This window comes from Osmerus mordax, chromosome 24 (genome assembly GCF_038355195.1).
Source record: "Osmerus mordax isolate fOsmMor3 chromosome 24, fOsmMor3.pri, whole genome shotgun sequence".
Taxonomy (NCBI): domain Eukaryota; kingdom Metazoa; phylum Chordata; class Actinopteri; order Osmeriformes; family Osmeridae; genus Osmerus; species Osmerus mordax.
The window spans coordinates 3,480,014-3,504,774 of NC_090073.1; the positions used below are offsets into that span (position 1 = coordinate 3,480,014).

At 45.7% G+C, this 24,761-nt stretch overlaps 4 protein-coding genes across 4 annotated transcripts in view; 3 read left to right on the forward strand and 1 right to left on the reverse strand.

Moving 5' to 3' along the window:
* Nucleotides 1-104: 104 nt before the first annotated feature.
* Nucleotides 105-5,011, forward strand: vsig10 (V-set and immunoglobulin domain containing 10). The gene is made up of 9 exons (XM_067228021.1): nucleotides 105-374; nucleotides 519-815; nucleotides 1,176-1,469; nucleotides 1,749-2,039; nucleotides 2,454-2,738; nucleotides 3,343-3,456; nucleotides 3,624-3,636; nucleotides 3,784-3,926; nucleotides 4,299-5,011. The coding sequence occupies exons 1-9, from the start codon at nucleotides 323-325 to the stop codon at nucleotides 4,403-4,405; spliced, it is 1,596 nt and encodes a 531-aa protein (XP_067084122.1). The 5' UTR covers nucleotides 105-322; the 3' UTR covers nucleotides 4,406-5,011.
* A 2,591-nt stretch (nucleotides 5,012-7,602) lies between these two features.
* wsb2 (WD repeat and SOCS box containing 2) lies at nucleotides 7,603-11,110 on the forward strand. Its single transcript, XM_067228286.1, has 9 exons — nucleotides 7,603-7,941; nucleotides 8,166-8,331; nucleotides 8,440-8,630; nucleotides 8,781-8,912; nucleotides 9,200-9,300; nucleotides 9,389-9,582; nucleotides 9,899-9,982; nucleotides 10,087-10,203; nucleotides 10,609-11,110. The coding sequence occupies exons 1-9, from the start codon at nucleotides 7,902-7,904 to the stop codon at nucleotides 10,802-10,804; spliced, it is 1,221 nt and encodes a 406-aa protein (XP_067084387.1). The 5' UTR covers nucleotides 7,603-7,901; the 3' UTR covers nucleotides 10,805-11,110.
* A 55-nt stretch (nucleotides 11,111-11,165) lies between these two features.
* On the reverse strand, nucleotides 11,166-17,269 carry rfc5 (replication factor C (activator 1) 5). The gene is made up of 11 exons (XM_067228287.1): nucleotides 17,136-17,269; nucleotides 16,563-16,627; nucleotides 16,227-16,363; nucleotides 16,005-16,084; nucleotides 15,171-15,244; nucleotides 14,442-14,601; nucleotides 14,171-14,252; nucleotides 13,815-13,944; nucleotides 13,552-13,629; nucleotides 12,155-12,209; nucleotides 11,166-11,744 (listed from the first exon to the last, which is right to left on the reverse strand). Exons 1-11 carry the CDS (start codon nucleotides 17,180-17,182, stop codon nucleotides 11,645-11,647), a joined length of 1,008 nt encoding a protein of 335 aa, XP_067084388.1. The 5' UTR covers nucleotides 17,183-17,269; the 3' UTR covers nucleotides 11,166-11,644.
* Nucleotides 17,270-19,039: 1,770 nt separating this feature from the next.
* The window catches only part of ksr2 (kinase suppressor of ras 2), a 44,789-nt gene continuing 39,067 nt past the window's right edge, over nucleotides 19,040-24,761 (forward strand). Inside the window, 3 exon segments of the mRNA XM_067228450.1 lie at nucleotides 19,040-19,216; nucleotides 23,789-23,929; nucleotides 24,369-24,519. Of these exon segments, the coding sequence (XP_067084551.1) occupies nucleotides 19,040-19,216; nucleotides 23,789-23,929; nucleotides 24,369-24,519 (469 nt within the window).

The following is a 24,761-nucleotide window of genomic DNA, read 5'->3' on the forward strand; positions in this document are numbered from 1 at the left end:
GCGTAGACAGAAGGTTACTGTACCTTTAAGAAGGTAAGTGTTGGGTGTGGTTTGACAAACCTCAAGTTTCCGGATGAACGTGTGAACGTAAACAGGTATGTGTAGGGAAAGTCTAGCATTTCAGGAGGACCTACCAAATAGGCTAATGAATGCCGGTGGCTACCGATGGATAGGCCTAAGTTACGGATAGTAGTGTAATGGGTTTGAGACCCTCTTAGCCAACTGTGAATCGAACCTCTTGGTTCGCGAGTCAGACAGTTGTACAGAAAAGCGTTTTATGTACTTCGAAATCAGGTAGCCTATGTAGGCAAAGAGTAAAAACATGAAGGCATTCGCTATTGCAATCTTTTTACTTTTATTAATGCATTGGACAGGTGAGTGTCAAGTATTTTAGTAGATGCAGAATATTTCCTGCCTTTACATCCAATTCCGATGTTGGATATACTATATTCAAAATCCACCTGCGGAGTCTGTTACATTAATTCTTGCTCTGTTCCGCCCCCATGTTCGTGCGGCAGTTTCAGTCAAAGGCGCGGGTGAAACTCTTGGAAATCTGGGAGAGAGTGCTCTACTTCCGTGTTACAGCCTCGGGAATACTACACCCGCATCCTACACACAATGGTCGAAGGATGGACAGCTTCTCCTGACCCGTAATCATACGAAAGTTCTGAACCAAGCTGCCCAGCGTCTTTCCATATTGGACAATGGCTCTCTGGAGATTCGGTCAACTGCCCTGTCTGATCAGGGCATGTACGTCTGCGATTCGCAGTCTGGGGGCAACCACACTCAATCAAGTGTTGCATTGCACGTAGTCAGTAAGTAACTTTTCTCCTAAATTAATGTACCGTAGATAAATATATCCAGAACATTTTTGGAATGTAGATGTCTGCTCTTGCCACGCCAAGAATGGGAGCTTTGAAACTGGTTCCACAAGATTGCTTGGGGCAATAGCCATAAAGCCCAACCTTACTCACTGATACTAAAGAAATATAACTGTAGCCTGTTCTTGAACGAGCTGTTGTGCCATACTGTTGAGCGACAGGCAGGCCATAGTCGATACAGTTACTAGCTCACAGCTACACTCAATGTGCCAGTGCTGTGCTTTATACTGGGATGGCTAGAAAATGCATGGGCAGATTGGGCTCCACTGTCAGTGACTTCCTGGTACTTCCTAGGTGGACCCCTAAACGTGACCGCAGTCGTCAGACCAGTATCTCTGCGGCTGCCCAATGGGACGCAGGTCGTGTACAGAGGCTCCAACGTGTCCATGAACTGCTCCAGCCAGTCCTTCCCCGCACAGAACCTGTCCTGGAGCTTCCATGGGGCCTCCCTGGTCCAGGGCAGTGGGGCATGGCTGGACTTGAAACTGGACGACATCCAGCCTAGCGCCCAGGGAGAGTACACCTGCACTGCCCAGAACACGCTCTCCCAGAAGGCGGTCAGCTGGAGCACACTGCTACTCGTATACTGTAGGTAACCAGGAAGAGTAACCTCTGTAACTGAGACAGTGGGTGACAGAGCTGTGTCACCAGACAGGGATGTCACCACTTCCTTCTGTGTCAGTACTTTCTTTGTTGAACTAATGACTTCCTAGATTGACGTTTTGTTCTTATTGAATTCAGCACAATTGTAGCTGACTCTTACCTTGTTTTTTTGGTCATGTGTACAGTGTCAAAGTCTGCCTTCTCCTCACCCATTCATCAATATATCTCCCCACCCTCACTCATTCACCAATATGTCTCCCCCAGACGCGCCAGAGAGACACCCAGAGTGTCAGTGGAGTTTGGAAGAGGTCCCCTCCCAAGTCCTGTTCAACTGCAGCTGGTTCGGGGCCTACCCCACCCCCACGCTGCTCTGGGGGGACAGCCAGGACGAGGGCGGGGGGGTGGTGGAGGGAGACCTGCTGGTGTCTCAAGAGGCCGACAGTCTGGTCCTGAGGAGGAACAGGTCGCAGCTCCACGAGGGGCTGAAGCTGAAGTGTAACGCCCACCACCGAACTCTGCCTGCGCAGGGGGAGAAGGCCTGCTCCTTCACCCTCAGTAAGTGCCCCTGTAGTGAGCTGGAGATGGTGTTGTTGTTGTTGCAGCTTCAGAACTGAGGAGTGTTGGATGGGCCCCGCTACGGTCTGCAGGGCTTATAAAAACATGGGCATTCGTGAAAGGCTGTGTGACTTGTTGGGGCCACATCCAGAACTAACAATCCCTTCCCTACTTTTTTTTTACATAACAAAAGAAACACACTATGTATTATCGACCAGATAAGAGTTAAGCAAACAGTGAGACGGTATCCAGAAATGTGCAAGCTACAGCCTCACCCGTCCGTGCCCACTCTGAGCTCCCATCTGTCTAACAGAGTTGACGTTGATGCGGGCCGGAGGACAGATTGTAGTTGAAACAGATCCATAGCCAGGCACTGAACCCTGTCTCTCCCCCTCCTCTCCTCCCTTCCCTCAGGGTCTCCTTACCCTAAAGGAGACCCCCTGGCCGTGGGCGTGAAAGGCACCGACGTGACGCTCACCTGCTCAGAGGACAGTTCCCTCCCTCCGGCCAGAACCACCTGGAAGAGGACAGCCGAGCAGCTGGACGTGGTCCCAGGCCCTAAGTACCAGGTGACCCAGCAGGGCCCCGTGTTCAGCCTCACCATAGTGAACCTCACCCAGCAGGACGAGGGCCTGTACTTCTGCAGGAGCGAGAACCCACTCATGGTCCGTGAGATGGAGGTATACCTCACCGTCAAGAGTAAGTGCTGGGGACAAGGGTGGAGGAAGAGGGAGTGTGTGTGTGTGTGTGTGTGTGTGGGTGTGGTTTTTTTGTTTGTATTGTGAGGTGTTAATCTGAATTTGACAGAATTCACTTTTCTTACTTCATGCTGGAAACCAGGGCTCCATTTCCATGACTACAATGGAAACCAGTGATGGAGGCTCTTCTAGACTGTACAGTATTATGCAGAAGTCGTTGGCACCCAAGATCTTTTACATAAGACAATATAAGACATGAATATTGTCTTATATTTAGTTGTTATGTCTACTGTATTTGTGCAGCAGTATACAAGTGCTACTTCGTGGAAAATCTTTGTTTAGTCTTTTCATTTCATTATTTCCGAAAGCATTTTTGCTTTACTTTCTTTAATCGTGCCTAAGACTTTTGCACAGTACATATGAACGTGAGTTGTGTCTGAGCTTAACTAGGTGAACTCGCCAGACTGAGATGAGCCTGCACCACAGCCTCGTGCAGGGCCACACCTCTGGAACGTCGTCTAACCTGTTGTGCTGCCTGTACGCAGGTGAATAGTGTTACCCATGTCCAGCAGTGAAGCATGTTGTGGCTGTTATTTTCTCCACAGCGACCTCGGCGTCCACAGGAGTCGTTATGGGGACTTTCCTGGCCATTCTCATCGTAGGGCTGGGCGTTGTCGTCGCCAAATCTATGTACTCCAGCCGTGACAGAATCTGCCTGGGTAAGATTGGGGGGGTTTGTGAAGTGTTTTTTCATAATGATGATTATAGAATGATACATTGTATAGGCGATTAAATAACAATATTAAGATCATTTTGAGCTCTCATTAACATACAGCACACTGGATTTTTGGTTGTAATCTCACTTTTGTCATTATCTTCTTCACAGCTCATGGATTTGGGTGAGTGTCTCGTTCCTCAGTACACATTACAAGCTGCAGGACAATAACAAAAAGGGCATTGAGCAACTTGTCTTCCACAAGAAAGAAGGGCCTCGTTAGCGCCGTGCGTGTCTTCCAGGTGCTCACAGAGTGGGCTTTCTCTTCCAGGAGGATGGAGGAGGAGAGGGGAGACGTGCTAAGCCTGGTGGAATCGGACGAGGAGGAGATTTTCCACGACACGGTGCCCAGACTCCCCCCGTTAGCGAACGGACAGAACACCACACTAGTCGAGATACACCGCATTCCCTCCAGTGAGTAGCTAGCTGCTTGGTACTCTCCATGCACGCCAGTGATTGATCGAAAGTGATTGACCCACTTTCCATTTGCCCGACGTTGGACATGATTGTATTAATTAACTGGATTAATTGTATCTTGGATCGTCTTATTTGTTTTTTATATTAATATTGAATAAAATATATACAAATATTTTGCCCTGTTGTTGATGTGGCCGTAACACTGCAGTTCCTAATGGCATCAATACAGTTCTACTCTCATTCTGTAGTAAATATACATGGGCGTTTTTTGCATTTTCTTTTGATTGTGCGTCCTGTAGTAATTTAACATTGCGTGTGTCCTCATCTGAACCTAGAATCCACGTTTTAACTGCTTGATCTTTTTTCGAGGTGACCATGACGACACAGAAACTGTTGGTGACTATGACGATCAAGATTCAGGGAGGCAATCCAACACGAACATACAAGAGGACAATGTGGACCTTGTAACATTTTAAGTGTTGGATGTTTTTAGACAAATAAGTTATCTTTTTAAAAGCATATCAAACGTCCTTCAGAAACTGTGAAGAGAGTGTAATAATATGTTTGTATTTGACTGCAAAACTTCATGTTATCAGATGTGATTTTCAGGTGTGTGTGTGTTATATTGGGCTGTTTTCTATGGCTTGATGGCATTTGGGGGGGGGGGGGGGGTGTTAAAGGGAATGCAAGAAAGAATGAGATGTAAGTGAACCCATTTTAGGGTTAAGTAAAATAAAACTTCAAAAGCATTTTTTTCAATTATTGATGCATAGTGACAATACGGAGACACAAAGAACAGCATGCATTATATTGGTACATCAGTGCACTAAAACACACAGAGAAACAACAATGACAACAGATCAGATGGCTGATCTGGTCAACAACTGGGTCAGATAGCTGAGCGGTTAGGGAATCGGGCTATTAATGAAGGTTGCTGGTTCGATTCTCGACCGTGCAAATGACATTGTGTCCTTGGGCAAGGCACTTCACCCTACTTGCCTTGGGGGGAATGTCCCTGTACTGGATAAGAGTGTCTGCTAAATGTAAATGTAACAGAAAAAAAGAATAAATTATCACAGAACAAAGAGGAAATAATGTATTATCCTTTAACCCTTGTGCTGTCATTGTGACCCACCTTTTGCACCACGACCGTGTGGAGCACACATAAAAGTCAGTTGGGGTTATTTTTAACCAAACAAAGAGAATTAAGAAGCGAGTTCATTTGTAGCTTAGAGACATGGAAGGATGGCTGTCCTTGTGGAGGAAATATTTGGCTTGCAGAGTAAAAAAGTTTACAACAAATTCCAAAGGGTTGTTCACAGGGTTCTCATAATAAAAGAGAAAATCCTCCCTGGGCTTTGCCATCAGAGAGCACCCCCTTCTTAACCCTTGTGTTATCTTCGGGTCATTCTGACCCATCAGTCATTGTGACCCACCGTCGTATTGCGACAACTTTACCGCCTACAAAAACAAAGTGAAGCATTTTCTTTTAACCGTTGGGCTGTCTCAGACCCCCCACATTGCGATGGTTAAAAGAAAATTATTTTATTTGTTTTTGTATTGGGTAAAATTGAGTAAACACAACGATGGTTCGTTATGAACCTTTGGGTCATGTGACCCGAAGGCAGCACAAGGGTTAAGTTTGTGAGGTTTCTTTTTCCAGATAAAGTCCAGAAAAAAAAATCTAATCTCTTTTAACGATTTATTATTAATAAATAAAGAGAGAGGGATATACAAAGTGAGAGACCGTCTACCTTAGATAAAAGAGTTCTACCAAACATAAATAAGTCTCTTTGCAACCAAGAGTTAAAAATAATTTTGGTTTTGGCCATTTTCGCTGTATAGTTTAACTGATGTCTATCTGTTAAATTCTTAGTTATATGAATTCCAAGGTATTTAACAATATGTTTTACTGGAATATTCTTCATGACGCTGTGCATCACACTCATGCAAAGGTAGGATCTCACACTTAGAAATGTTCAGCTTGAGAACTTCTCAACCAAAGTTAAAGCGCAAGACAGCTGATATTTGTCTTGCATAAACAAAATGGTGTCATCTGCCAATTGTGCAATTTTTATTTCTCTGTCAAAAATATGTATACCTTTAAATTCAAGATCATGAACTACACTTAATGCCAGCAATTCTGTGACCTGGAGAAATAAGAAGGGAGAGACTGGGTATCTCTGCCAGATTCCACATTTTATCTCAAATCTATTAGTCGTATTTTGGTTAATTATCACTGAATTATTTATATTCTTATAAAGCATTTCAATAATATTAATAAAATAATCACCAAAACCAAATAACTTAAGCGTTTTCAAAAGGAATGCATGTTCAATAGTGTCAAAGGCCTTGTAGAAGTCAAGAAAAGGGAGAAGAGCCTGTGACTGCAGTGCATCAGCATAGTCTACCAGATCAAGAACGAGTCTTACATTGTTTGTTATGACGATTTTCCATAAAGCCAGACTGTGCTTCTGATATGATATCACCAAGGCAAGTTTTAAGTCTATTTGCATTGACTAAGGCTAATATGTTATAATCAATCGTTAACAATTAAATTGGACTGAAATAATTCTTTTAACATTCTTAATAACTTTTTTTCATTGTAGTAGTCATCTCCTTTTGCTCCACACATTCTTTATACATACAAAGCAAAGGACCCTGAATATATTCCCAAACATGCACACAGAATTCCACTGAAAGCCCATCTACACCTGGAGCCTTTCCTTTTTCATGGAATGTAGAGCTTTATTTCAGCAACAGTTATATTAGAATCACAAACTGCTTTGTAAGTGTCATTGATTATCGGAATATATGTACTTATTTTTTCAATGAACATGCTGCAGTTACTGGGATTAAACTGGAAAGAGTACAGACCTTTGTAAAAATCTGCAAATTAACACATGGTCATTAGATTTGGTAACATTTATATTAAGAGAAGTCAGGGCTTTTTTTCGCCCTTTCTCTTCTCCAGTGCAAAAAAAAGTTATTCTCGCCCTCCTCTAACCATGTGGTCCTAGATCTTATAAAGGCCCCTTTAGCTTAATCCAAGTACAACTCGTCAAGTTGCAAGCTGATGTTTTTTACTTCTAACTTTTCTTCATCAGTAACATTCTCCTTAGACAACTCATTTATTCTTTTAAGTAACTTTGTCTTCAATTGATTTCTAGTGGCTTTAATAGTTGTACACCTCTTAATGGCAATATATCTTGTTTTGTATTTAAAGAACTCCCATTTTTGTTTACATCCCTCACTTAAGTCCGACAATAATTCAGTTATCAAGTATTTAACACTATTGTTAAAGTTTTCATCTTTTAGTAAGTTATTATTCATCTTCCAATAACTTCGTAATAGTGGAGTGTCCTTCTGGCTGACCAATTTAATTGTTATCAATTTATGATCAGATGGTGGTGCGAATGAATGTAAGACTTCCTTAACAAAATGTATAGTGTATTGGGAAATCCCAAAAAGATCAATATTTGATTTAAGTGTTGAGTTTTTGTTTGACCAGGTTAAGTCCATTAGATCAGGGTTAAAAAACGCCACGTGTTAACCAGAGGAAGGCATAACACGAGGACAAAACATCAAAAGCCTTTATTCTCAGATCGAGGGACGTCAGAACAGAACGTACTGTAATAGAAAACAAGAGCACGTGCGTCAAGGGAGCCAATTGGAACGAGGGTTAGGGTTAGAATTATTTTCCAGGAAACCAGCAGCATTTTTCGCATTTGACATATTTTCCATCGTAACGTACGAATGTAACCTCAATTCGGGTTCAGTCTTTTAAAGGGTAGGGGGGTGCTCTCGCGTTCTTCTATTGTATATAGATATACAGTCAAATCGACTTGTTTTTTTCGTAGCATAGGGGCTTATCCTCTTCGGAGCAACTCCTTACTCGGATCGAACGGTGAGAAGCAGGAAGTGAACCGTACTAATAAAGAATGTGATCAACTGCTGTCAACACTGGCAATAATGTGTTCGTCGGAGGAAAAGATTGGGCAACGTCCTACATGTAAGTCACATTTTCATGTTGAAATGGTTTGATTATATTAAAGGCCAAAATTAGAAATATAACGCTCTAGTGTTTTTGCATGGTAAACTTATGGGGAAACGCATTTTTTGCTGTCCTCAAATGCTCAACTCCTGTTTCACGTTCATGGCGCTTTTTCATCCTCTTTTTATCCAATACCATCACACTTTCAGTGTAATCGTTTCCTCATCCCTCTCTCCCCGCAGCGCCAGAACAGTTGTTAATGGAGCTAAGGTCAGCACATGCACCATCCCTGCACGGGCGTGCCGGCTGCGAGACGTGGAGCGTTGACTTCTCCCCAGACGGCGAGTGGTTTGCCTGGTCTATGGGACACGGCATCGTATGGCTGGTTGCGTGGCCCCTTGACGCCGAGTATGTAGACTATTTATAAACAAATATATGCCAAATACATACAGTACATTACGTTTCTGAGTATTGCTACGTGTCTTAATTGGAATGTCAATGGACGTCGTCTTTCAGCAAAAAAGGCCGGGACAGACCAGACAAAACCATCAACTGTGGCCAGACAGTTTGGGGGCTCGCCTTTGGACCACGCCCACCCAGTGCGGCGTCATCAAAGGCTAATGCAGCGACCAATGAGAGGCTGTCCAGCCTGCTCCTGGCCACAGGTTTGGATAACGGTGTGATCATGATTTGGAGCGTTGCAACTGGTAAGATATTTTTATTGTAATTGATAACGCTGATGATAATAAATAGAACATCCATACTGCCTACAACAAGCTTCACAAAAGAAAATATGTTAGTGAGTACATGAATAAATAAATAAATATATTGTATTAAGTCTTGGGTTTCGTTTCCAGGTTGCCATCTCTATGACCTCAAAGGCCATGATGGCATAGCCAGAGAACTGGTGTTCCCTCCCAACGGGAAACTCACCCTAATCTCTTCCTCACGAGACAAAACCCTAAGGATATGGGATCTAAACCACAAAGGTTATTCATCGCTCTGTTCCTTTATATTTTACACTATGACCCGTGGATCATATTGATGTTTTTCTGCAAATCAAGTCTTTCATCGCCGAAGCTTGACAAATGAGTGTGTTTCTCCTGGTGCATCCTGGGTGGGTATAGCTCAGTGGTAGAGCATGGACGGCAGATCAAGAGGTTGCAGGTTCAAATCCCCCCTCCCCGGTACATTGCTTCGGTTAAAAGCGCATGCAAAATAAACTCATTTTGACTACATCATCACCTTCAATGATCTTCTCCTCCTTGTCACTCAGGTAAGAAGGTCCACGTCCTCTCTGGACACAAAGACTGGATCAGCAGCTGCTGTGTGTCTCCTGACTGCAGCATGATCGCGTCCGTCGGCAGGTTTGACAGGGTAAGCCGCATGCCTGGACACGCCAGCAATCAGTCTGAACCGGAGCCACTGTTTACGTTCTGTCCCCCACCCCCCCCCCAACCCCCAGATGGTGTGCCTGTGGAGCCTCAGGTCCTACACTTTTATCAGGACACTCAGTGTCTTCTTCAAGACCTTCTTCCTGCTCGTGTCGTGCGACTTCTCCCCGGATGGGGCGCTGCTTGCCACAGCGGCCTTCGGAGGCGCCAGCTGGTGGATCGACCTGTGGGACCCCTACACTGGAGAGAAGCTGGCCTCACTGGTGTACGCGCAGCCACACTGCACTGTCCTACTGTGGAACAACACTACACTGTAACACTAACAACATTGCAGTCGTACTGTGGAACAACACTACACTGTAACACTTAACAACACTGCACTCATACTGTGGAACAGCACTACACTGTAACACTTAACAACACTGCAGTCGTACTGTGGAACAACACTACACTGTAACACGAACAACACTGCATCTTTACAGTTCAGTCACACTGTCGTTTACCTCCACCGTAATACGGTGATGGTACTTCACGGCTTAACCTCCAGCGCTAACGTAGCTCCCTCTTGTGTTTGTCCACAGGGATGACTGCATCCACGGGCAGAACCAGATCTCCGCTCTGCAGTTTTCCCCCGACGGCCTGCACCTGGCTGTCGTCACCGACAGGTGAGACATCCGCCTGCCTCTCACCTTGTAGACGTCGGGGCCCCTCCGCCCAGGAGAGTTCAGCGCCGTCTCTCTGTTGACTGAGGCCACTCTTCTGGTTTCAGGGCGGTGTGCGTCTGGGAGCTGGGCCAGGAGAACATGCTGCTGAACACCAAGGGGCAACACGCCACCAACGGACTGTGCTGCAGATTCCACCCACAAGGAGGGGTCGTTGCCATGGGGTAAACATTGTCTTGAATTGCGTCCCTCCTCCATAGGACGAGTCTCCGGAATGCGTCCAGCTATACTCTAGTCTGTGAGGTCGTTGTTGGTCTGTCGTAGCTTGGACGGGTTGAATGTGTGCCCCTCTATGCAGCTTTTACAAGTACACCCTCCTCAGAGCAAGGTTTCTGCCAAACCTTTTATACAAATTAGGGTTTGGTTCCAACCCTCATTGTGACAAACCGGATTTATCTTAGAACCATTTAATTCATGTAACCTGAAACCTACAGGGGGGTAGCTAGAACTCCATGATTAGAGTTGCAGCCCCATTAAAGAGAATCCAAAAAGTATGTTTTCTACTATCAGAGAGCACCCACTGGACAGTCTGCTGTTAGGGGCAACGTCACAAGCCTGTGTTGTTACAGGACCCGGGACGGCCACGTGAGGTTCTGGAAGGTTCCGCTCAAGGTACCCAGCCTGGTCCATCTCAGCCGCTCTGCCCTGCGCCTCTCCGTCTCCACACAACAGGTACAGGCACTGCCCATTCCACGCAGGATCCTCGATTTCCTTACCTACCGGAACATTCCCAACGTCTTCAACGAGCCCACCTGGGACTCCTGAGCAGGAAGAACCTGTATTCCCAAGAGGCAGACACTGCCCAGGCTAGTCAGATGTTTAACTGTTGTGATTTATTTGTTTTAATTGTCAGGGAGGAGTGTCATATGATGTGACTAAACTAAGTCAGGCGTGAGAATGTAAAGCTGGATTTTTGCACTGCTATTGATTGTATTTCAAAGAATTATATTTTTTGCTTGAGATTTTGTATATTCAGATTTTATATTTATTGTGTAAATCTTACTACAGAGTAACCAGTAAAACTACAGAGATTATAGGACCAAAAAAAGAATAAAGTTATTTATAATATTGTGTGCGTGGTAGATGTGTGTACATCTGTGTTGTAATGAACCACATAACACTGGCCTACCAAAACAATATTTTATTTCAACATAAAAATGTAAAAAACAAAAAGACCCAGACAAACTGGACTGAAGGGATATTCATATACATGTTTCTGTGTATCTCATCTTGTTGCTGTCCTTAAATTGTCAATCTGACACGACTTCATGACACTCACATTATCCCCCTGAACTACAGCGCCCCCTGTTGGACAGCACCCCCAGATCAACATCTTTGAGCAAGGCAGCAGCAGCTTTTCTAGAATCATCTCCAGAATACTTCCTATTCTCCCCCCCCCCCGCCCCCCCTTCTCCTTCCTTCCTTCCTCAGATGCAACATGCCTGAACATGTGGCCCTCTATACAGCTGTCAGCAGTTAGGTCACATTAGAACCGACTCCCGATAGGAGGAAGGAAGGAAGGATGTGCTTTGAGGGAGTCAAGACTCCATGTCCCAGGATGCAGCGGAAGGCCCGCTGCCGACCCCCTCCCGGGCAGCAGGGGTTCTAGTAGGCCTCGCTCACCACCAGGTCCCTGACCGCCTGGAAGGCAGCCACGAGGCTGCTGAGCTGGATCTTCTCACTGGTGCCCGAGGCTAGCCGGTACCTGAGGAGCACAGCAGCAGCACAGCTCAGGATGGATGACGGCTTTTTGAAGTTTCTTTGCCATTTTTTCTTCATTCATTTCGTACCGCTACAGGCCATTGGGACGATTTGGTCTTGCTCCTCGTGACAATCCCTTGTAGCCTATCCAACCTAATAATAATATAAACCTATGACAAATACTGTTAAGGCCGAACTTACATGAGCTACTATACTTACTAGCAGCACATTTTATAAAGAATTTGAAAGAAAAATGAGTAATACTGAGAGCAACGTGTCGACACACCTTTATAAACTATCTCCAAAAACAATCAGGGATTTTATGTTTTCCCCTCAGATCTTTAGGGATTGGAGGCAGAGGGACCCTCCATTGTAGTTAGTGTTTATGTTCAACTCCCGAGTTATGCCACTTACTCAATGTCAGCCAGTTTGATCAGCAGGCCTATCCGGATGGCAGGGGGGAAGTCCACTGAAAGAAAACAAACTCACTCAATTATTAATGCTGCAACAAAACACAAATCCATCCAGAAAACATAAAGTCATGCAGCACAATTAGATGTGCCACAGAGTGCTCTTCTACTGGAACAACCTGCTAATTAAAACCCGCAGAGAATAAAACATTTCCAAAAAGAAGTGAAGTGGCATATATGACAGAAAGAAAACTGAAAAAGATGCACATTAAAACAAACGTGTCTGCATCTTTCTGCAGCCAAACTCGCGGGTAGCCAAGCCTCTCTCTCGCTCTCCCTCCCTCCTTCTCTCTCTCCAGCGCCCAGCTAACGATTCCCCCTACAATGAGAACACCGGTAGCCATGGCAACCACAAGGGGTCTCCCGGGAAACCGTAGCAGGAAAAACATGTAGAGTCAGTATTCAGATGGCTGCACCACCTCCAGAACACAGGCCTGTAGCCAGAATGGAGGAGAAGAGTGGAAAGATGAAGGAGTGGAGGGATGGAGGAGAGGAGGAGTGTGAGGGGTGGAGGAGTGGAAGGGTGAGGGATGGAGGAGAGACGTGGAGTGGATGGGGTGGAGAGATGGAGGAGTGGAGGAGAGAGATGGAGGAGAGGAAGGGTGGAGAGATGGAGGAGTGGAGGAGAGAAATGGAGGAGAGGAAGGGTGGAGAGATGGAGGAGTGGAGGAGAGAGATGGAGGAGTGGAGGAGAGAGATGGAAGAGTGGAGGAGAGGAAGGGTGGAGATGGAGGAGTGGAGGAGAGAGATGGAGGAGTGGAGGAGAGGAAGGGTGGAGATGGAGGAGTGGAGGAGAGAGATGGAGGAGTGGAGGAGAGGAAGGGTGTAGAGATGGTGGAGTGGAGAACAGGAGTGAAGAGGTGGAGAGATGGAGGGGTGGAAGTGTGGAGGTAGAGAGGTCAAGTGGTAGAAGTGTAGTTTTAACAGGGGTGCACTACCGAACTGATGCTGTCTCCATGTCTGTGACAGTGTGAGACCAGCAAACTGTGTTTCTGTGACAGTGTGAGACCAGCAGACTGTGTTTCTGTGACAGTGTGAGACCAGCAGACTGTTTCTGTGACAGTGTGAGACCAGCAGACTGTGTTTCTGTGACAGTGTGAGACCAGCAGACTGTGTTTCTGTGACAGTGTGAGACCAGCAGACTGTGTTTCTGTGACAGTGTGAGACCAGCAGACTGTGTTTCTGTGACAGTGTGAGACCAGCAGACTGTTTCTGTGACAGTGTGAGACCAGCAGACTGTGTTTCTGTGACAGTGCGAGACCAGCAGACTGCGTGTGCATGTGTGTGTGACGAGCAGACTGCGTGTGGAGCAGGTGACCAGGGGGCAGGTGGTGTCGTCACCTCTGTGGACCAGCAGGTGAACCTCGGTCAGGATGTCCTGGAGGGCCAGACCTTTCAGAGTCTTCAGCTGGAGGATCTCTGAACAGGGAGCAGCTAAGGATGGCCACACACAAAACCAATCCACGCCCCCGGTGTCACCTCACCCAGCTGCAGCATTTTCCTTCCTCCCTCCTGTCCTTCTATCCATTCATCTCCACTCTAGTCATCATCACCCTCCCCACTCCCAGGCCTGTCTGTTCTGTTAGGCCCAGCAGAGAGGATACGATTGTAGGCTGTGGTGAAGTCCTTGTTGAGGGCCCAGTCCAGGATATTGGCGATGTCCGAGGGGAGGGGGTGGCCGGTGCATGTGTACACCGTGTCTCCACACACCTTCCCATAGGCCATATTGGTGCTCTGAGGGACGAATCAGAAGGCCAGGATCGTTAGGACGGTCCTTCTGACAAATGGTTATGTTTGTGATGGTTCATATTTCTGTTATCATGCTACACTTTGAGCAGGACTTCCCATAGCACAAAGGGAACGTTGGATGAAAGGGGAAGAAATCGAAACGAGGAAGTGCTTGCAGGGTTCGTTTAGGTGGACGTTTTCGGAAACAGAGTGACAGAGTTCCTGGTCCTACCTGCAGGATGTTCAGGGATCTCCTCATGTCCCCCGACGACAGCGACACCACCGCCTTCATCCCGTCACCCGTGATGTCGATGCTGCAAACATGTCACCAGGGAGCCAGGGGTCAAACAGGGTTAAGCTACACATATATGCGTGTGCATGTGGTTATGCATGCGTGTGTAAGAAAGTCCTAACCCCAGACATCCACATGGGTTAATCCAACGAGTTAAGCAAAACTACCAACAGTAGACCCCCCCCCCCCACACACACACACACACACACACCTCTCCTGCTGGATGACGTGCTGGAGGCGAGGGATCATCTGTTCTTGGGACAGCGGGCCGAAGCGGAACCTGGTGCAGCGAGACTGCAGTGCTGGGATGATCTTAGACAGGTAGTTACAGATCAGACAGAAGCGCACGTTCTCCGTGAACTTCTCAATGACTGCGACCGGACAGAGGCAGGAGGGAGGGAGGGAGAGGTAGAGAGAGAGAGAGAGAGAGAGGTAGAGAGATATATAGAGAGAGATTGAGGGAGAGAGAGAGAAGAGGAGAGAGAGAATGGAAAGAGATAGAGGAGGAGGAATGGGAGAACAGTAATGAACTCTTTGTGTAGCTAAGACATTGTTAATGTTCTCTTTCAGTAGGTACTACAACAACAGACAAGGTGCAATAACCATGTTAATGTGCCATAACCACATGGTGGTGTGATAACCATGAAGTCATGTGTTCATGTGTCATAACCACATGGTGGTGTGTGATAACCATGAAGTCATGTGTTCATGTGTCATAACCACATGGTGGTGTGTGATAACCATGTAATCATGTGTTCATGTGTCATAACCACATGGGGGGGGGGGGGGGGGGGTGATAACGGTGCATGGCTCCTCTCTGCCCCCTCTCCTCTCTCCCGTTGGCTGGGAGCGCTCTGCCACTCAGACGCAGCCAACAGGCCATCTGCTCAGCTGCCCATTTGGCGGCGAGCGTGCCCGCCCCGAACCAGCAGATGGTTACCTCGCCGCAATGCATTCTGGGCGTCCTGGGTCATGGCATCCGCCTCGTCCAGTATTACCAACTTGAAGCCCCTCCTGGGAATGGGAACACACATCAGTGAGCAGGCCAGGGCTGCAGTCTATTGAGGGTACACTGTAGGGAGGACTACACTGTAGGGAGGACTACACTGTAGGGAGGACTACACTGTAGGGAGGACTACACTGTAGGGAGGACTACACTGTGGGGAGGACTACACTGTGGGGAGGACTACGCTGTAGGGAGGACTACGCTGTAGGGAGGACTACGCTGTAGGGAGGACTACGCTGTAGGGAGGACTACGCTGTAGGGAGGACTACGCTGTAGGGAGGACTACGCTGTAGGGAGGACTACGCTGTAGGGAGGACTACGCTGTAGGGAGGACTACGCTGTAGGGAGGACTACGCTGTAGGGAGGACTACGCTGTAGGGAGGACTACGCTGTAGGGAGGACTACGCTGTAGGGAGGACTACGCTGTAGGGAGGACTACGCTGTAGGGAGGACTACGCTGTAGGGAGGACTACACTGTAGGGATGACTGCGTTGCCCCCCCACTGTTCTCATCCTTACACAGCACCATAGCCCATGGCAACGTACTTAAAGAAAAGAAGGGAAGCTGAATAAAAACGCAGTTTCAAAACCGTCGACCAACTAAGAATGTCCGTCTAGTCTTACGTCATGTCTTACGAGTAGCTGCATGGGAGCAATAAAGCATGAGAGGTGTTTGTCGAAGGTATTTAACGGGCAACTGGGAAACTCAATATGGTCTGGTGTACGTGTTAGGCGTTGGATCTGTTATTGTGTGTCGTCAGGGGCTCACTTGAATATGGTCCTGGTGCTGGCGAAGCTGAGGATGGGGCCTCGCACCACGTCGATCCCCCTGTCGTCGGACGCGTTCAGCTGGAGGGAGAGCAGCATCGTGAACGCCTGCTCACCTTACCAGATGGCGTTACTTCTGTCAACACCACCACCCCCCACCCCCACCCGGGGAAACAATAAAGTTCTACTGTACTCGACTGAACGCGAACATGTCTCTGCTTACCTCCAGAACCATGGAATTGAACTCCTTCTCCTTGTAGAGCTGCCTGGCACAGGCTAGGATGGTGGAGGTCTTGCCTGTCCCGGGAGGGCCATAGAAGAGGAGGTGCGGGAGCTTCTCTTCACTAATGAACTTCTGGACTGGTGGGGGGGTGGGGGGGGTGGCATGTTTAAATTAGAAGTTGTTCTATTTAGGAAAGGTAGTTTTCAAAGACTGGTTTGACTTAAATCAGTTGGTTGTCAAATATTTAAGCAATTATAAACTAGACTTGAGAAAAACTCGTTCTGAAACTGAGAATTATACAAGCAGATGAATTATACACCTATGTCCTGCACTTACTAGTGCTTAAAATGTCCTTGTGAGAGATCAAGTCATCGAGAGTTTGCGGTCTGTATTTCTCAACCCTGCAATGAGACAGTGACATCAATACAGTGTTTTCAAATATCTGACAGATGTTGACAAACACTATAAATGCATTACACAACCAGTCAACCCCTTTACTGTTACCTAAATGTCAACACAAATGTCAATTTCCAAGGAATGACAAAAAATAAGGATGCTTAACTAGCAAGCAAGATATTAAGCTAAGATATCAAGCTAACGTATTAGCGAAAATATAGATATCGCTACTTAGTACTACTAATACTGTCAGTAGTGTCCAGCCGTCCTCTTTTTAACAGAATATGAACCGTAGCTAACTGTGAACATACAATTAGAACACCACAATGCTAATATCTACATACTTGATAAGGTCATGTGTAACATAAGAATATAGTTAATATACAATATTAGCTAATCAGTTTGGCCTATACCCGCATCATAACATCAGACATAAGCTATCTACCTACTAGCTTCCTAGGAAAACTTCGCTCTTGACACTGCTAAGCTACCCTGGTTTGACAATCAACTCACCATGGCAAATTTCTGGACTGCAACGACGTTCTGCTTGTCGATGCCATGTGAATGATGTGATATTTTATCAAGCTTAATGCAAGTTAAGATAAACAATAAGTTGACAATGTTTTGGAGCTCTATCTAAAAACCCTTGGCGCGGTGTTCTTCAACGTGTGCGTGAGACGTCAGAGCCAAATCTGTCTAGGTCCAATCAGGAACGGCTCCGGCTAGGGAGAATTGCATATATTATTTTACGCGCCAAATGAAATCGAGGCTCAACATTGATGTTACAAATACGTTGAACACAATGCAGCCTATCAAATCATATTTGATTTGTGTAGCCCTTTTTGCCAACAAATGCCAAAGAGGGCGTCACAGATGCCCACTGATCAGCGCCTATAACCAACTTAATAAAGTAATATTTGACATAAATGGTAAAAACAGCATGGGAATCTGGAACAGCATTACCTTCTGAAAAGGTACATTAATATCTATATATGGATATTAGTGGTTATAGCCGAAGTACAATAGTGGCAGTAGTACTACAAAATATAAGGGCGTCAAAAGAGAAAAGGTGTGACCCGTTAGGCCTGTGTAGGACAGAAACAAACGAGCCTTTTCAGCTCAGCTAGACACAATGCTGCTTGATGTCTCTGCAGGTGACACTGAGGAAATGTCAGAAAAATGTTAGACCAGTGACCAGCGGCCTCATTGAAGATGACACGCTCGTGTACTGCCCTGGATGCCCCCTATTTGTTTACCTACCGCCCACCAACAAAAGAGCACAAATTGTCACAACGCATAACTCAGGTAAAGTTTTAGGGCTATGCGTTCTCGTCCATCTGAGCATGAGGTAACCAATGAAATCCCGCAGTACAGTTTGTCTGAAGTGTGTGCTCAAGTGGCATGAAGCATGTGCGTGACATGTGAGGGAGAGAGAGGGAGAGAGAGAGAGAGAGAGAGAGAGAGAGAGAGAGAGAGAGAGAGAGAGAGAGAGAGAGAGAGAGAGAGAGAGAGAGAGAGAGAGAGAGAGAGAGAGAGAGAGAGAGAGAGAGAGAGAGAGAGAGAGAGAGAGAGAGAGAGAGAGAGGCTGGCTGAAATTGTCTGTGTGTCAGGTTAAATAATGTATCCTAAAGTAGCCTAGACTACCCTACCCTAGACGACCCCAAAAAATAGCAGCCTCCTATAATATACATCTGACAAGATATTTCATTCGATGTTGTATGGGAAACTGGCATGTGAGTTCTGGATTGCTGCTCATAACAAGGGTTCAGGTTGCCACTTCGATGACAGCAAAAAGCACGCATTCTCAATCGCCGCACTGATACGCATCTCGCGAGATCTCAGTCAGCATCTCGGTGGTGCCTCTCCTCCTGTTCCCCTCGGCCGTGCGGTGCTGCTGCTGTGGATTTGATTGACAGGAAACATGTCGGTGTGGTTGGAGCGAACCTGGATGCAGCTGCCAGCTCAGGAGACGGGGAGTACCTGCGCCCAGTTCACAGATCTCCTTTAAAATGACAATGCGACGCTCGCTAACAAGCGATCCGTTGGTGACGAAGCGTTGAACAGCTTGTTACATCTTCTCAAAATGAACAACCGCTAACTGGATTGAGCTAATTCAAGCGCTCTGCTCAGATTTGTGTTTCTGCCTGTGCATCTTCATAGTGTGTGTGATATCGCCTCAGCATCAACACTCAATCAGAGACACCTTGATGAAACACCAGGAAATACGCGGACTGCTGCAATGGAGTCGTCTCTCACACATCTCAAGTCTCGTATATGAAACCTTCATACTACAATGTCATCACACCTTGGTTGGCATTTTGCAGCTTCTTCTATCTGATGGGGTTTTCCACTTTTAGTTTCGGTGTAGAATTTTTGTAAGTGCAGATAAAAAAATTAACGACCACTGCTGGCAAACTATGGACGAAGAGAATATGACAAAAAGCGAAGAGCAGCATCTTAGTTTGGAAAAAGCCTTGCAACAGTGCGAGTTGGTGCAGAACATGATAGACATTAGCATCTCCAGTTTGGAGGGGTTACGAACCAAATGTGCCACATCCAACGACTTGACACAGAAAGAAATACGAACGTTGGAGGTAAGCGCAAATGACACACAGTTACAACCCAAATCAGTATGACATGTACTAGGCTATTTATTCCATATGTCAATGTGCACAGTATTAAGTGGTTGGGCTGTGAAATGGTTGTCTATGGCATAGACATAGGCTCTATGCTATAAGGTTGTAGACTTAGTGTTGAACATCTATCTGTTTTGTTCAGGGTAATAAATCTAGCAGCAGAAGCTGCAGCGAGCTGCAGAGAGCTTGCGCATTCTGCAGGTGGTGTAGAGAAGGTGGATCAACCATTCTTCTCCATCACAATTCTCCCTTTAAACGCCGAGGCCTACACATTCTTTGTTTACGATTCATTACTCTTCCTGCGCGTCTGTCAACGGCACGGCAAATAGTAGGCTATACACAAGAGTATATTAGCGAAATTGCTTCAAAATATTGTGATCCGTTTAATTGGCCCACAGGGAATTCCGTAAATTGCGTTATGTAATGGCCATGATATTGGGGGCTGTGATAGCCTATCAAAACACATTGCCGACAGATTTGTTGCTACAAAAATAAATTAAACACTGCTGGTTCACGCATTTGTAGAATTCTAAGCCCTGCTCGACCACAGCCGGTTGGTTATAAATGGAGACATACATTTACTGTAGGCCTCAGCCCACCTGATGACTTCACCGAGTAAAGAAGACAATTTATTAGTACTGCAGGAAACGTGTCTTTTATGAGGTTGACGTTAGACTGTCTGACTGACTGAAACGGCAGTATGCCTTTTTCGTTGTCAGTCATGACACTCATTCCTTATAGAGTGGTCATCTCATAGGCCTACTTTATTATTTTTTGTGTAGCAAAACCCCCAGAGTCGTCATTGTGGCCTTATAAATACTCTAAATGTACAGGTCCTGCCTTATGTAAAGAATTTATCACTAAAATGACTCAAAGTCAATATCGGCATATGGCAGTTGATTATATCCTGCTGTCTTTTTATTTTGCACAATTTCCACTTTTTTGGAGACATTGAAATTGCTCTTTTAATGGTCAAGAAAAACCTGCTGTTAGTGGATGTGAGACCTTCCAACAGGGCCGTGTATCATCATTTCTCTCCTCTGAACTTTCCCATCGGTTTGGTTATAGCTCTCCCGTGCGGCAAGTCAGAGGTTTAAATCCCACCTGTTGGATATCCACATTGACAGGAGCAGGACGGAAACATACGTAAAGATGTGACGCTGCCTAGTGACCTCCTTTCCTCTCAGTGGAGGTTACACACCCAGTCCCAGCTGACTCAAGCCCCGCCTCCATCCACAACGACTCGGAGGAACTGTATGAGATAGCGTTGAGCGAAAAGAGAAGATAACAAACTAGGAGCAAGGAGGAACTCGGAGGTCAAAGTGGCAGTGGATACCAGAGAAAGGAAGAGCATTAACAGTTCTTTTGTGTGGGAATAAATACAGATTTTCACGTGTTAAATATACCCCTTCAGAACACGCTCATGTCAAGATTAGGTAAAAACACAAATGTTCTGTCAACTGTATTGACATTGAGGCTGAGGTTCAGACAGTTAATAATCCTTTTCTTCTTAAAAAAGAATAAAGACTTTGCACCTCTTACCGTATCTGTTACCAGTGTCTCACGGCCCCGAAGCTGGGACACACAGAGGTGTGTTTAATTTAACACCACCGCTCATCCTGACTAGGGAGAGCTGTGGCTCTGTACCATCGTTGTACGGGGCTAGGACATCTTAAGCCACATTCAAACTGACTGTTGGTGAGATTCATACACCTACTGTCACTGGCCGCAGGGCAAATTAAATGATCCACTATGTTCAGTAGTTTTGTGTATTACAGAGCCTAAGGTGGTAGTGTGATGGGATAAATCATGGTAGTTTATTCTGGTAGTTTTAGTCCAGGTCTTAGGGTACTCTACTGTGACAGTTACGGACCAGTTTAGGAATAGATCTACTTTAATTACATTTCAACAACGACACCAGCAGTGTCATGAGGCAGCCTGGCGGCGTACACACACACACACTTCCAGTGATAAATAAACTGACCCGAAAAACACATAGCAACACACATACGTTTGTTGCCACTTTCAGTCAATGGCATCATATCTTGGTCTTGTGAAATAAACATTACTGACAATTTCCAAATGTCTAGCAGTTTCAGTTGCTCCACCTGTTTTAACACATACCCCTTCAAACAGGACAGGATGACATTGTTGGGGCCTAAAGGGAACTGTTTACCGTCACATGTTGTAGAAGTCTGTTGATTTCTCAGACATGATCAAATATTCAGAGGATACAGAGCAAGAATCCCAAAAATACTCCAATGACACTGCCCCTACAGTGTTAGTAGTCCTACTTGTTGTGGTTATGTAAATCGTGCCGTCTTGAAGAAGGAAATTGGTCAGAACAAAAGTTGCAGAATGGGAGCAGATTCTGTAGCACCTTCCCTTAACTAGGTCTGTCTCAATTATTAAATTATCGGTTATTCAAATTGATCACAATCATTATGTAGAAGGTTTTCACCCACATAAAAGGAATTTTGTGCTAAATATCGCTAAGTAGCCTATAGATTATACATTTGGTGTTTTTCTATTAGTTGTCTGACTCTTCCCTACAGCTTGACAGCTCTAGTAAAAATTCTGTTGCATATCATTTTAAGTCATTTGTTGCATAATTTCAGCATGTTTAAGCGTATTATTTGAAGTGAAACATGATGTTCCAAGTGTTTTTGATTTGCTCATATCCTACTTTCCGTTAGTTGTCGTTGTAATTAACAACATTACAAAGCAGTAATGTCACGTTAGGGACCTAAACCAAACGGAAAAAGAGAGCCAAAAGCTTCACTAAGACGATTTGTCAGTTTTGTTACAAAAACGTTGCGGTCAAAGCTAACCAGGTGTTGATCCAACGAAAATGAACAACAGATCTTTAATCACAAGTAATATAATTGTATGGCAGTAAAAAGGCAACTAAAATGCCTTGTTTGAGACAGCCTTACTCTCAACATACATGGCTTCCATCCATACCACCTTGAATTCAACTGTCAGAAACTTGTCCTGGTATTCAATCGAGAACCCTTAATGAGACGGACTCACCTGTTCTGACGTAAAATACCAAGGTGACGTCTTTCTCTCCAATCTCACTGTCTTCATCAGTACGCCTATATTACAGGCCTGGAGTGTTGCCAAATATTTAACACCACGTTTCTGGAAAAGCAATACTCCTGTTTATCCTATCCACACACCCACCCACACACACACATACAGACCCTACCCCTCACCCCCAGGACATATGTGTATTGGAGATGCTCTTTGTAGCTCATCAGAGGGTCATAAACAGGACTTGCTATGAGACATAAAGCTATTTTCTAGTTATTTAGAGAAGGTGCTTCTGAACCGAGCACGATAGGAGATGTTCATATGACATGCAATTCATAATAACCACAGTAACCAAGGTCACGTTAATACTAATGAATGAAAGAGGAAATAGATGTTATTCCACGTTAATGGAAATTATAGTTCAGAAAAAGTGCAGAGTACAAAATGAGCGCACGGTAACTGCAAGAAAAGCAATGGCCTATTGATGCATTTGTGGAATTTAAGAGAAGGGAGATTATTGAATTTTCTTTTCCTGGAAATTAATCGTTATCCTGGTTTGTTGTCGGTCTTACACTCTAATTTTGCATCACAGAAATATGGGTGTACAGCAACCAAGCCCGCCAATTTAAATGTGTGTCTGGTTTACAGTAAGTCCCACACTGAATGGCTGAATCAGTGGGGACAAGGAGGAGGATTTCTGTGAAGAAGGACTGCAGTGGATTGTTGTGTGTTACACTTTGTACTGGATGTTAGTATCCATGGAACATGGAGAGGAGAGGTTGCGCTACTCTTGTGAAATAAGGTTGTCTTATCACTTGATTTTTTTTTCTTTCTTTTTAAGTGACTGCGTTAGTTAGTGTTAGTCTTGCCACTGCTCAGCTTCTCTCTCAGTTCTATTGTTTTCTTAGTGTGATGTTAGTAGTCAAACCCTTTCCTGCCAATCCTACCATCCTGAATATGAGTTCACATTAGGGTTGGATGTTTTTTTCTGAATGTCAGACAGTAACTTGAATGGGACTCAGTTGTGAGCGGAAAGAGCCCCTTTATCCCCTCAGATGTCTGACCTCTGACCTCTAAAAGCCTCAGTAGTCTGACCACTGACCTCTAAAAGCCTCAGTAGTCTGACCACTGACCTCTAACACCCTCAATAATCTGACCACTGACCTCTAACAGCCTCAATAATCTGACCACTGACCTCTAACAGCCTCAATAATCTGACCACTGACCTCTAACAGCCTCAATAATTGGACCTCTTGCACCCTCAGCCTGTCCTCTTGAAATAGCTGAATGTGCTATTTACAATATTTCAGCAGTCACCAACGTAATCAGTAGAGCTGCTGTACCGGTCTACATGTGCATCTTCACGTTGCACTTTCTCAAATAATACTACGGGTTGTCTCGCGCAATGACTCAATTACTATCGTCTCGCACCCCCCCCCCCCCCGCCTCACACTCTCTCTTTTTCTCACCCACTGTGTCTGTGCGTGTGTCCAGGGGAAGCTGGTGAAGTACTTCAGCCGGCAGCTGTCCTGCAAGTGCAGGGTGGCGTTGGAGGAGCGCAGCCCAGAGCTGGAGGACTTCCCGCGCCTCGGACACTGGTTCAGGATCGTCAACATGAGGAAGGAGGTCACCCAGGTAGACTGCAGCTCCCTCTCCCTCTCTCTCTGGTGCTCCCCCCGTCCCCTCTGTCTCTCTCTCTCTCTCTCTCTCTCTCTCTCTCTCTCTCTCTCTGCCCTCTCTTTTTCTCTGTCTTTTCCTGTGTGAATGTCTGTGTGCGTGCGTGCGACATTGCGTGAGTCGACGTCAAACAAAGCACATTTCAAAACAACAACAGTTGACCGAAGTGCTGCACAACCAAAATAGAAAAAGCCTTGAAACACAACACACACACAAAGACCCGTTTAACAGACGTAAAAGACAAACAAAAACTCAACTCCCATACCGAGTTTATATCCAGGCAATAAAGATGTGTTCGAAGACAGGATGTAAAAACAGGCAGTGCAGTGGCACCACTTGACGGGGTGTGTTGTTCTAAAAGCACGCGTGTGCGTGCGTGCGTGTGTGTGTCCGACAGGAGATGAGTCCTGGTGAGGTGACGCTGCAGGCCCTGTTGGGGATGGAGGACGAGCAGGTGTGTGAGGAGATGCACAAGTTCGGGGCCAACAAGGAGGAGTGCGCTCGCCTCAACGCCTCTCTGTCTTGCCTCCGGAAGGCTCACCAGTCAGGTAGGCACCCTCCCTATCTCTCACACACACACACACACACACACACACACACACACACACACACACGCACACACGCACACAAACCTGTTTATATGTTATATGAAGAGTTTGACATGAATTGTTTTACAAAGCCATTGTCATCTGCACATTAACAGAAGTAATTGCTGATAAAGGCTTTGTTCCCTTACTTCAACTTCGACATAAGTTAGATCAGTGGTCTTCAACCCTGGTCCTCAGCACCC